At 56.0% G+C, this 11,692-nt stretch overlaps 1 protein-coding gene across 1 annotated transcript; it reads right to left on the reverse strand.

Moving 5' to 3' along the window:
* Positions 1-7,030: 7,030 nt before the first annotated feature.
* SMIM38 (small integral membrane protein 38) lies at positions 7,031-7,186 on the reverse strand. The gene has a single exon (XM_069470679.1). It carries the CDS (start codon positions 7,184-7,186, stop codon positions 7,031-7,033), a length of 156 nt encoding a protein of 51 aa, XP_069326780.1.
* Positions 7,187-11,692: the final 4,506 nt, after the last annotated feature.

An 11,692-nucleotide genomic window follows, 5' to 3' on the forward strand; every position in this document is an offset into this window, starting at 1 on the left:
GGGGGAAGAGCCAGGGGGAGGGGGGCCAGTCTGCGCCCCAGAGGGACCAGCGCTTTCCCAGCCTGTGCGCCCCTTTTGTGGGGGGGCGGGGAAGAGGAAGTCCTAGTGCTGAGATGGGTGCCCAGGGAGGGGGACAGGGACCAGTCTGCCCTTGTCCCAGCTCAGGACCCCAACCCCAGCCACTTCCCAGCCCCTGCTTGCTCAGACCCCTGCAGCTGACGACAGAGGAAAACAGCAGCCCCGAGCCCCGCCCGCAGCCCGGCTTGCTGCACCGTGTGGTGTGCATCACCTACTTGCTTCTCCATTTCTTCTTCTAAACAATACGTGCTCATTATATGAGACCTAGAAAATGCATAAAACATTGATATGGGACACTAAGAACAGTACGCATAACATGCCGCCAACCGCAGGGAAGATGGGGGCAGTGGGAGAAGACATTGTGTTTGCTCAAAAGCCCGTGGAACAGCTGTGCACAAGACACGAAAAGCCGGCACCGCAGGCCGCACTGCGGAAGGGGACTAGATGACCAGGGGGCCAGACCCGTTTTCCTGGTGCCCTTAGGCAGCGTTCAAGGAAGACGGGAGGAGGAGGAGGAACGGGGAAGGAAGACTCAGAAATGGGCAAACCGTCCCCAGAAATGGGCAAACCGTCCCCGGGACCACCTCACTTCTGACAGTCCCCAACTTCGTTCTCGGTTTCAATAATTTGTGAGAAGGAGTTATTGACACCGAGAACTCGCTGAACGCTGTTATCGTCACAGTTACGGTTTATTTCAGTGAAAGTATGCGAAGTAAAACTAGCCAAGGGAAGAGACACGTGGGGCGGAGTCCAGGGCAGTTTGCACGGAAACTGCAATCCCCTTCTCCCAGGGGAGCCATGACGAGACGCACACAGTGCTGCCACCCCCGGGCATCCCCTGAGCCTCGGCGTCCACAGTTCTCACTGGGGCTCGATGGCCTGGACATGGCGGACTGCCCACGTCACTACCTCTAGTCTCCAGCCCCCCAGAGGTCGAGAGGATGCCACATGGCCCAAAGGATCCTCAAGACAGGTAAATGAGGATACACTTCCCAGGCAGGACATCCCAAAGGCCAGCCCTCTCCCTGGGTCAGGTTAATCCGTCACTACCCAGAAGGGCCTACGAAAAGGGTAGTCAACCATCCCAGGGTGCCCAAGACCTTCCCCCTTTCAGCATGAAAGTCCCCTGCTCCGGGGAGCCCCTCCATCCCAGGCAATCCCTCAGTCCCAGGACAATTAGCCACCCTATATGGAAGCACCCCTCTATCGCCTCCACCCCCCAAAATATGGTGGCTTTGTTCTGTCTTCTTGGCTAAGCTGGGAAAGGCAGCAACATTCCCCAGAGCCAGGACGCAGAAGGCAGTGGGGGAGGAGCGGTCAGTTTTTGTGCTCTGAAGGCCCAAGTGGAGCACCAGGCTCCACAGGGGTCCTGGCCACAGCCCCTCCCACTGGGCTCTGCTTCCCACTTCTCCAAGTTCCAGGTCTCTTAGTCTCAGCAACACGGCAAAGGCACCAGCTTCCCCTGAAGGTCACGGGGGCCTCCAGGCTGGACACCAGCCCTGCATGGGCTCCTCCACTGACCCCCACACTGTGGGAGTCTCATGCCCATGATAAATCTCGTCTACCGCACCCACGGCTATCGGACCCTAACACAGACAGAAGGAAATCACCGAGAGTCCTAACTTGACCATCCACCGCAGCCAGCCGGGTTTTGCTCTCTGCTATTGCTCTCATAAATGGGGTCTGTCATGCCGTCACCTCTGTGAGTAGCCTGCTGTGTAGATGGTTTCTATGTAGTGATTTGGACCCACCCACCTGACCACATGCTATTCCCATTTCTGATTGCTTCCCCTTGATTCTCCTCCACTTTCCAAGAAAACCATCTATCTCTCCGTAAATGGTGATCTCTCCTTCCCAACGTTCATACTTCTAATTTCTTCCTCTTTTCTAATTGATTTTCAATGACAAATATGTTTTTAATTAATTAATTTATTTTTACAGAGACAGGGTCTCATTATGTTGCCCAGGCTGGGTCTCGAACTCTTGGCCTCAAGGGACCATTCCGCATGCGTTGGCCTCCCAAAGTGCTGGGATTACAGTTGTGAACCACTGCACCCAGCCCTCTAGTTGACTTTCTAATACGCAACCGTCCATACGTTTCTGGAATCCACTTCACTTGGTTGTGATGACTCATTCCTCTAACGTGCTGCTTAATTCAGAGATTTAATATTTTTGCATCAATATTCCTAAGTAACACAGATATGCTTTCTCTTTCCATGTTATCTCTGATGGGTTTTGGTGTCAATGATATGCTTGGTACATAAAAAGAATTTAGAAACTTCCCTTACTTTATGATCTCGAGCAGTTTAAATAGTGTTGATCACTGTTCATTTTTGGTGTAGTGGGGTCCACCTAGAAAACATTCTGGGCCTGGTGCCTTTTGTTTGTTTTTCTTTACGGAAGGTAGACTTTGACAACTTCCTATTTTTTTAAGGTAATCAATTTGTTTAGACTTTACATCTCTTTAGGAGTCATTTTTTATGAATTATGTTTTCTGTGTTTTCAAAGACTCAAAATCATTTACATATACCAGAGCCTGTTTCCTGTGGTTTTTTTGCCTTGTTATGTCTCTATAGCTGCTTTCCCCCATATACTTTTACTTTCATGTGCACTTTCTTCTTTTTCCTTGTTAGAATTGACTAATGATGTCCTTTTTATTTTTTTTCCCCTCAAAACCCAGCACTTGGATACATTTGTTAATTCTATCACTTTTTAATACATTCACTTCCTCTTATGTTTATTTCTTCCTTCTGTTTCCTCAGCTTTGTTCTATTATTCTAGTGTTTTCTGGATTTATTGAGTCATATGCTTAATTCGTCTGTTTTCACTCTTTCTTATTTGTTAATACAAGTATATAAGGCTATGATTTTTCCTTCAAGAATTACTTTAGCTGCACCTCATGGGTTCTGATTTACAGTCTGGACATTATCACTTAAGATTCTCCTCCAGGAAGCTTCCTTCTGTGTTCCTGTAATACATCATGCATTCACCCACCTCTCACTGCTCCTTCACTACACTATGATGGTCCAGTACAAAAATAATATGAGCTGCATAGGTAATTTTTAAATTTTCTAGAAGTGACATCAAAACCCATTAAAAGAAACAGATGAAATTAAACTCAATATTTTATTTAATCCAAGTGTCCAAAATATCATTTCAATGCATAATCAATATAAAACCATTATTAATGATATTTTACATTGTGTTTCTATACCAAGGTTTCAATAATTACTGTGTATTTTACAGTTACAGCATATGTCAATTTGCAATGGCCACATTGTTACTGCTCAGTAGCCACACGTGCCTAGTGCAGGTCTAATACCTGTTTCCAGGCGTCTCTTATCCCCCAGATGACAAGCTACCTGAAGGCTGGTGCTTTGTCCTGTTCAACGTTGTACCCTTGTGCCTCGAGTGTTGAAGCACTCAGTGGATGTTTGCTGAGTTAAACGACTGCATCTATCCATCTGTCTTAGTCAGCCCAGGCTGCCCTAACAAGTACCGCAGACTGAGTGGCTTAAACAGCAAACATTTATTTTCTCACAGTGCTGGAGGCTAGAAGTCCAAGGTCAAGGTGTTGGCAGGGCTGGTTCCTCCTGAGACCTCTCTCCTTGCCTTGCAGATGTTAATGCATCTTCAAAGGCCCTGTCTCCACATACAGTCACGTCCTGAGGTGCCGGAGGGTTAGGGCTTCAGCATATGAACTTGAGGGGACACAGTCCAGCCTCAACACTACCCATGATGCATCTGCTACCTATCATCATCATTCATTTACCCATCAGCTACTCGTTGTCCACCTTCCATGTGCTGCAGTTTGTGTCTGTCGCTGCTGGCCCTGCGCAGAGGAGCGCGCCGTGCGTCTAAGCAGGGGTGTCTGTCTCAGTCCTAGGCTTTCCCACTGGAATACCCAGGCAGTGTGGGGGAGCCATGGAAAGCTCCAACCTCTGACCCCAGGTTGAAGTGGCCAGAGACAGCTTGGCACAGCCGCTGTTCCTAAACGCCATAAGAGGTGCCACAGAAGACACTCAAATACCCAAAATAATGTCCAGCGTAAAGACCACAATTGCAAAGAATGGCCGAGGAGCCAATGACAGAGATCACCTGCTTTCCTTTATAACAGAAACCTGACGTTACTCAGGATGGCAGAGCCCAACTAACAAATGCCATTTTCCAGCCTCCTGTGCATCTAGGGATGTTATGTGGCATCATCCTGGCTTGTGAGATGGAAAACTAAGGGTTTCTAAGAGCATCGCTTTCTGTCTCTACCACCCTTTCCTTTCTCTCGTGCCTGGAGTCATGTAAGCTGCCTGGAGTAGCAGCAGCCTTCTTGTAGCCATGAAGACCAAAGCTACACACAAACCACGGCAGGTCAGAAAGGTCTGAGACCTGGATAATGTCACGAAGCTGCCACACTGCAGCCTGGGAACACCGAATGCCAGACTTCTTTCTACATGAGACAAGAAAAACGAAATGGGGACAAAAGCCTCTCTCCTTCAAGTCACTGTTTGTCTACTTGTTTGTCGCTTGTGGCTGAAGGGGGCCACGGCCTGCCGTCCGGCGAGGCCACATCCTCTGGCTCATTCAGCCGCACGGCTCGAGTGCCTGCCCTGGGCCAGGCGTTGTGTCACAAGCTGGAGATGCTGACACATGGCTGCAGACGGCCTGCAGTCGTCAGAATTTGTCAGTAACAGAAACCAGTATAAACTGACTGAAGAAAAAAAAAGAAATTATTGGCCAATTTAACTGAAATTGGGAGTCAAATAAGGTTGGCAGAATCCCACCTTCTGCCATCTTTCCAGGCACTGTGTTCTCACGGGGCGGCCTCGGGCTTCTATCCTCCCTGCTGGGCAACCCCAGTAGACGAGTGTGTCCCCCGCACCAGCTCCGGCAGGAGCCCCCGGATCCTGGCTCACTGGCCAAGGGGCAGCCTCACGGTGTGTGTGGAGGTGCCGTCCCCATGCCCATGTGGACACAAGGTTACGTGCGGCTCCACACTGGCAAGACGTCAGCATGTCATAGGAACATCTGGGGACATGTTTGCCCAGGACCCAAGGGTTTCCTAGGACATGGACTTCCGGTTTTACCACTAGGACAGTGCGGGCAGACAGAGCAGGTGGCCACCTGTGCTCCTTCAGTAAGTGTTCGTGACAGCAAATATGGTTTTTCTTCCTTACAGAGATCAACAAAATTGTGCATAATACTTTGTTTTAAAGTGGACAATATCGTCCTCAGAGACCAGTAAGAACGGCCCTCCTGCCCCACCCTGCGATCAGGTGCGAACACTCGGGCAGAGCCCTGGGCTACGCCGGGTGACCGTCCTGGACACAGGGATGTGACTTGAGCTCCGCTCAGCCGCTGGCTGAGACAATCCCCGGAGGACACGTCAAAACCAGGCCCAGGAGCCCCTCCCCTGCGCAAACTGTCCTGACGGTCGACAGGAAGGAGCCCCCATCTGGGTCGTCGTCACATGGTCCCCTGACATCACCCCACTGTCGAGACCCTTCTGACGGCCAGTCCCTGCAAGGTCACTGCCTGGGCCTACCGGCTCCCCGACCCCTGCGGTTCTCTCGAACTCGACACCCGAGCGCAGCAGGTCCTGGGAGCAAGGAGAGCTCTTCTCCGCATGGTGAGTTTATCCCGTGTCACAGAAACAGCGCTAACCGGTCCCTTCAGCCAGGATGCCACGAAGTGGTGGCTCCACACCCACCTCCGCGTGTCCCCTTGTCCAGGTCAGTGGCTCCAGCCCCCTGAACTGCCACCCAAGATCCTCCTCTCAATCAACGCCCCCAAGTCCTTGGGGGTGCACAGGAATCCCCAGCTCCGCAAGCTGCGTGTCCAAAGCACTCGGGCTTCCCTAAGCGGCACACCTCGCCCTCCACGGCCTTCCGGGGGACGCTGCTGTGCCACGAGGCCCCGGCCCCCGGGAACCACATCTGGGCCGATGCTTCTCCCTGGAGCCGCCACAGGTCGTTCCTTCCATCACACGGTCCCACGTGAGGTTATCAACGCTCACTGTGGCCCAGAAGCTGCTGGAAGGATCCCAGCAGGAAGTACAGGCTGGAGCTTGGAGGCCAGTGTTTGCTGACTCTCCCCAGGTGATTCGAATCTGCCGCGAGGGTGCAAACCACTGGGCTTCCTCGAGCTGCTCGTTAGGCCGGAGGGCGGAGTGATGGGAGGCGGTCGGGGCACTGGTGGGGCCGTGGCTTCTCCACTAAACTCTCCTCCACCTGCCCAGCTGTTTGCAGGTTGCAGGCGGCTTTCCCGCCACACCCTTATCCCCCCCTCAGGGCAACCTGCTGAGGCAGGGAGGCAGGGACTTTGGGGCCCATTTTAGAGATGGGGAAACTGAGGTTCCAACAGGTGGAGAGTTGGCAGAGGGTCAGCCAGAGCCGGACTTGAGCTCAGTCTCACAAGTCTGTCATGAGAGCCTTCCCAGGGGTCCGCTCGGGGAAACCAAGACAGCTGCCTGCACTTACCCGGTCCCTCAGGAGGTAGGAGGGGGCTGGCATCGACAGAGGTGAGCAGAGACAGGGTGTGGCCTCTGGTGGCTGGGCCGGCTTGTGATGTGGTCACATCTGTCCTCGTGGCCCCTCCACCCGACCCCTGTGGGGCTCACCCAGCCTCTTCCTGCAAACAGACTTGTAGAGTCAGAGGCAGAGAAAGGCTTAAAGCAACACCCTCAGGGCCACTCACTTTGACAGGAGATCCCAGGACCTGGTGACAGGCCAGCAGTGGGGGGATCCTCCAATCCCCCACGTGGCCAGCCAGCTCACAGGACAGCCCTGGTCAGTCTGGGCAGGCGCTGTCCATCCTGGGTCCCTCTGAGCTCCTGTCTCTTACGCCCCGAGGGTGGGATGCAGGGGTCACAAGCCCGCCCTGCTCCCCGCTCCTGCCACCAGCCCCAGGGACAGCTCAGCCTAGGGACAGCAAGGTGGAGGCCGCTTCCTGCCGAGCCCTAGTCCTCCTTGGGTTTTCGGGGCTGCCGCCGGGCCAGCCTGTAGTCGAGGTAGGTGCCGAGGCAGGACCACAGAATGAAGCGCGCCAGCAGGATGAGGACCAGCAGAACCATGAGTGGGTCGGGGCCCGCGCTGCCCCCCGGCCAGGAGGCCATGGCAGAGGTGCTGGCCCCGCAGGCCATGCGGATGTGGTCGAGCCTGCAGACTGGGGCCCGCCAGGGGGCTGCTGTGCGGGAAGCTCCGTCCAGCCAGTGGTCTAAGGATGGGCCCTGTTCTCTCCAAACCACCGCGCAGGCCAGCCCTCCGTCAGACCGCAGCCCGGGGCCTCCTTGGCATGTGAGAGGACAGATCGGGGACGGCCAGCGGCCTCCTTGGTCAAGAGGCCCGTGTACCATTCATCCAGCATTAACCACTCTCTGTGCCAACAATGACGGCATTGTCCAGAGGCCTGGGGGGCGGGAGGCCGCCGGGAGCCCGCCCCCCGCGCTGTCCCCAAGCCCCCTGCTCGCCAGCACTGACGTAATCTGCAAACATCCCCTGCGGCAGCTGCTGGGCGCAGCGGCCACCTCCTCCCCGGCTTTCAGCAGCCCATGCGGCTCTTCCGGCCCGCCAGACAATCGGGCCCTTTCTCTCCCCAATTAGCTATCACTTCTGGAGGCCGGCGCGATCCAGGCCCGGCGGTCTTTGCAGCAGCAGCAGGCCCGGGCGGGCGGGGCGCCGGGGGCGGGCGGGGGCGGCTGTGCAGATGAAAAGGGACGGAGGGGGAGCAAATGAGAACAGTCAGCCCCGAGCCCACAGGCGACCCCAAACACAGCTCAATTAGCACATGGGCCGCACACACCGCCCAGAGGCCCACTCCGGGCCAGTGACAGCCGCAGCTTAAGGGAGGGGGAGGCGCTGGGCTCTGGGGAGGGGGCCGGGTGGGCCCCAGAACCTCCTCCAGCTCACTCAGCCCCACCAGCCCCAACAAGGAGGCCGTAGACAGGACCCGGGCCCAGAGCTGGACAGGATGCCCTGCAGGGTCCCCACACATCCTGGCACTTGCTGAGTGACCTCAGGCAAGTTGCTCAACCCCTCAGGGCCTCGGACTCCTTGCTGGAAAGTGAGGCAAATGTTGCCTGCTTTGAAGGGTTGAGGGAGGGCCGGGCATAGGCCTGGGCCCGGGGAAGCTGGCCCTGCCCCTCCGCAGATGGAGGCCCTAGCAAATGCCTCCGCACCTGCTCTGAAATCGCAGCGTCTGCCCAGCCTTCTCTGCCTGCCACGCACACACACGAACACACATACACACAGGGATACACCAACCTCCAAGACTCTGCCCCCCAACTCCAGCTCTGGGCTCTTGCAGCCGAGTTTTCCAGGGGTGAACAGGCAAACAGCCCGCACCTCCCAACTCCAGCCCTATGTCCCATGACGCAAGGTCCAACACAGACCTCAGTGGGCCCAGCAGGACAGAGGTCTCTGGCCATTGGGTCCTGGGAGTCCGACCATGTCCTCACCAGCAAATGGCCCAACGTGAGCTGCAAAGAAAGCAAAGGGGACCCTTCCAGGGCTCTGGGCTCTGGGCCCCATTCCTGGACTTACTCCTTACCTACAAATTGAGCATCCTTCCTGCAAAGCCTTTCTGGAGGAGTCAAAGGAAGGAGCAGATGCGAAGGCCTGGACAGGGAGCACACCCTATGGTAGGAAGTGGGCGAGGACGATGGTGCTGGTGAGAGATTTTTGTGACGGCAACACCCCTGTGCCAGACACTACCTAGCTCTCCACCTGCACCACCCCCACGCTCATGCCTCACCTGGACTGACAAAGGACACCTTGAAAATGTGCCTTGTCCTGCTTTGCTCTGGGTGTGCCTCTGTCCACAGAGAGAGCCACCAGGCCACCCCGTGCTGCTGCTGAATGCCACTCTCAGGAACAGTTAGCTGTGGGCCTATTGTCCATGCACCGAGGTGTGAAGATCACTTTAAACATATGTGAGAATTGAGAAACCAGGAGCCTGTGGTAGAGTCCATCATCGGTTAGAGCATTTGCTCGATAAGGGCTTCCAGAATGTTGAGGAAAGTCCTCTCTAATTCCTGGACAAACCCATTTGCATCTGGGGTGAGGGTCTCCGGGGCGGGGGGGCAGCCATGCACTCGGGGAAGGAGGGGAGGCCGGTTGCTCTGCAGGCATCTCGCTTACCTGAGGGGTCCGCGTCTCCAGGCCAGGTGTGCTAGGGGAGCTGGGGCTGCCTGCTCAGGCTGCACCAGGCAGGGCCCCTCCCAACCCAGGCAGGTGGGGACGAGGTAGCCTTGAACAAAACTCTCTGTTTGCCAAGCACACAATCAGACGCGCAAAGTCAACCACGTCCCCAGTCACGTGGCACCCATACACAAGTGACTCTCTGCAGTTAAGGAGGGCCAGCCCCTTCCCACTCAGACGTCCCTGGCCTCTGGGAGTCACCAAGGACGAGGTCAGCAAGGGCTGCTCGACGCAGGTGCAGGGGACGGAAGATGGATACGGAGGCCGGTGCCCACAGGGGAAAGTAAGAGAGCGGCACTCTGGCTCCTGTCGCTCTTTCAGTCCCATGCCGCTCTGTGGCAGGGCCCCCTGTGCTCCCGTCCTCGGGGAGGCAACTCCCCAAGCCACCCCACGGTCAGCAGGAACGCTGGGTTGGGGACACAGCCAGGCCCCGCCCCGATCCCTTGGACGCCTTCGCTGGCCCCTGTGTCCCTACAGCTGCCACAGGTTTCTGCTTTGACTCTTCTCCAGGGACGTCCTGGGCGGGGGGAGCCGCCCAGCGCACAGAGAGCCGAAGCCTCTGGAGTCTCCTTTGCAGACAGCGGTCACCAGAGACTGGCCGTGGGGGGATGAGACGGGGGTTGCCTGCCTTGGACTGGAGCAAACTGGAAGGCCACACAGCCTCAGAATCCCCCTCAAGGTTGCCCGGGATGTGGGGCTGCACCTGAAGTCACCCCCTTCCCAGCTTGTTCCCACTTCGTCCTGTCCTCCTCCCTGCCACATCTCCTGGGCACGCCACCTCCTAACTCGGACACGGGGAATCTGGGTTTGCATGACCCACGGAGCTGAGCGGCGCAGGCTCCCAGCCCTGGGTCTCTGGGGAGGGATTGAGGGGTGCACATATCTCCAGGACCTCGAACAGCCAAGGCGTCTTCTTACACTCGTATGTCCAAGCCTTGAAGCAGTGACTAGTGGCACGTCCTCGATCACTGTCCCCTAAGGAAGTGCTTGGCAGATGAAACCTTCCCACAGCTGAGGTCCGTGGGGAAGGCCGGGGAGAGGACGGAAGCTACGAGCAGGCACAAGTTCTCACCATCAGAGCCTGGTCCGCAGCCAGGACCAGCCCTCACTCGGGCGGCACGCTGGGAGGGGCCCCAAGGAGCCCATTCCGCAAGCTGGTCTCCATCAAGGTGTCACTGGGGTGCTCCGGTCTGCGAAAGGGCAATAACAGGACCGTGGATGAGAGAGCTTTGCGGGGACACGCCCTGCTCGGGAGCCATAGGAGTAGCTGGACTTTGCAAGACCCAGCAGACAAAGCCGAGACGCTCACCCCGGGGCTCACCAAATCCCCCGGGGCGTCCAGGCACCCGGAAGGCACCAAAGGAACGTGCCGCCCGCACCGGGGTCAGGAGGCCGAATTAAAGGAAGTGCGTGTTTTCATGAGACCGGTTTCTGCCAAAATTGTAAAACCACCGGCTGCAACTGTGCTAAAAACAAGATGTTCTCAGAAATGTCGAGGTCTTATTGAACATCATTAGCTTTTTCTTTTTTCTTCTTGCAAAAGCAAGGCATACTCGCTACTACAAAAAAAAAAAAAAAAGGCAAACATCGTGGAAACGTGAGTGTGAGAGCCAGCATCAGCTCCCGCTTCTGCCAAGGTGGAGCGAGACGGTGGGACGGCCGTCAGGGCGACGGGGACCTGCGTTAAGTCCCTGGGAAGGTCTGCGGCCCGTCTCCTGCCCCTGAGAACGCCGCATGTCAATGCCGGCGGCCGGAATCGACGGCACATGCATTTCAAACCGGGTTTCCACCAAAACGCTCCCTCCTCACAGACGGGCGAAAATTAATTTTCTTTCTTCCTGCGCCACAAAAGCAGATTAAAATCAGGAACAGTGGGACGAGTAGGCGGGAGTGGAGGGCTTCCTCATTGAGGGAGACCCCTGCCCGGCGGCTGCTCTGCCTAACAAGGGACGCGGGCGACCGGCGCCCCTGCCGCAGGCATAAAGCCGCCCGGGAACGCACTTGAGAAAAATGACGCCGCTGCCGTCCCCGCGCTTGAAAGCTGGTATGTAACTTCGCTCGGGGTGATCAAACAGCTAGTCAAGGACGCTGTCAGGAACAGAATGAAATTCCAAATAAATTAGCCATGTCCAAGAAGCCAATACAACACCGGATTAAGGCTCACAAAGAAAACACAATTTATTCAGCCTACCTTGTCAGAATGCTTAATAACCTCCCTCGCTTTTCTCACCTCGGCTGAGAGTCCCCGGATGGGAAGAGACAAAGTGGACCCCACTTGGCACGCTGGCTGCAAATACTGAGATGCGTGGGATATGCTGCCGGCCTAGTTGAGCGTGAGCGTTTATAAAATTGTGTTTTTAGGAACATTTCAGCAGAGTCTGCACAATCGTGCAGGAGGCAGGCTGTCCCGCCGCCCCAGAGGC

The sequence above is a fragment of the Eulemur rufifrons genome, chromosome 6, assembly GCF_041146395.1.
Source record: "Eulemur rufifrons isolate Redbay chromosome 6, OSU_ERuf_1, whole genome shotgun sequence".
NCBI classification, from domain to species: Eukaryota; Metazoa; Chordata; class Mammalia; order Primates; family Lemuridae; genus Eulemur; species Eulemur rufifrons.

Bases quoted from the DNA above. Each gene is read 5' to 3' on its own strand.
- SMIM38 (XM_069470679.1), bottom strand. From the start codon at position 7,186: ATGGCCTCCTGGCCGGGGGGCAGCGCGGGCCCCGACCCACTCATGGTT.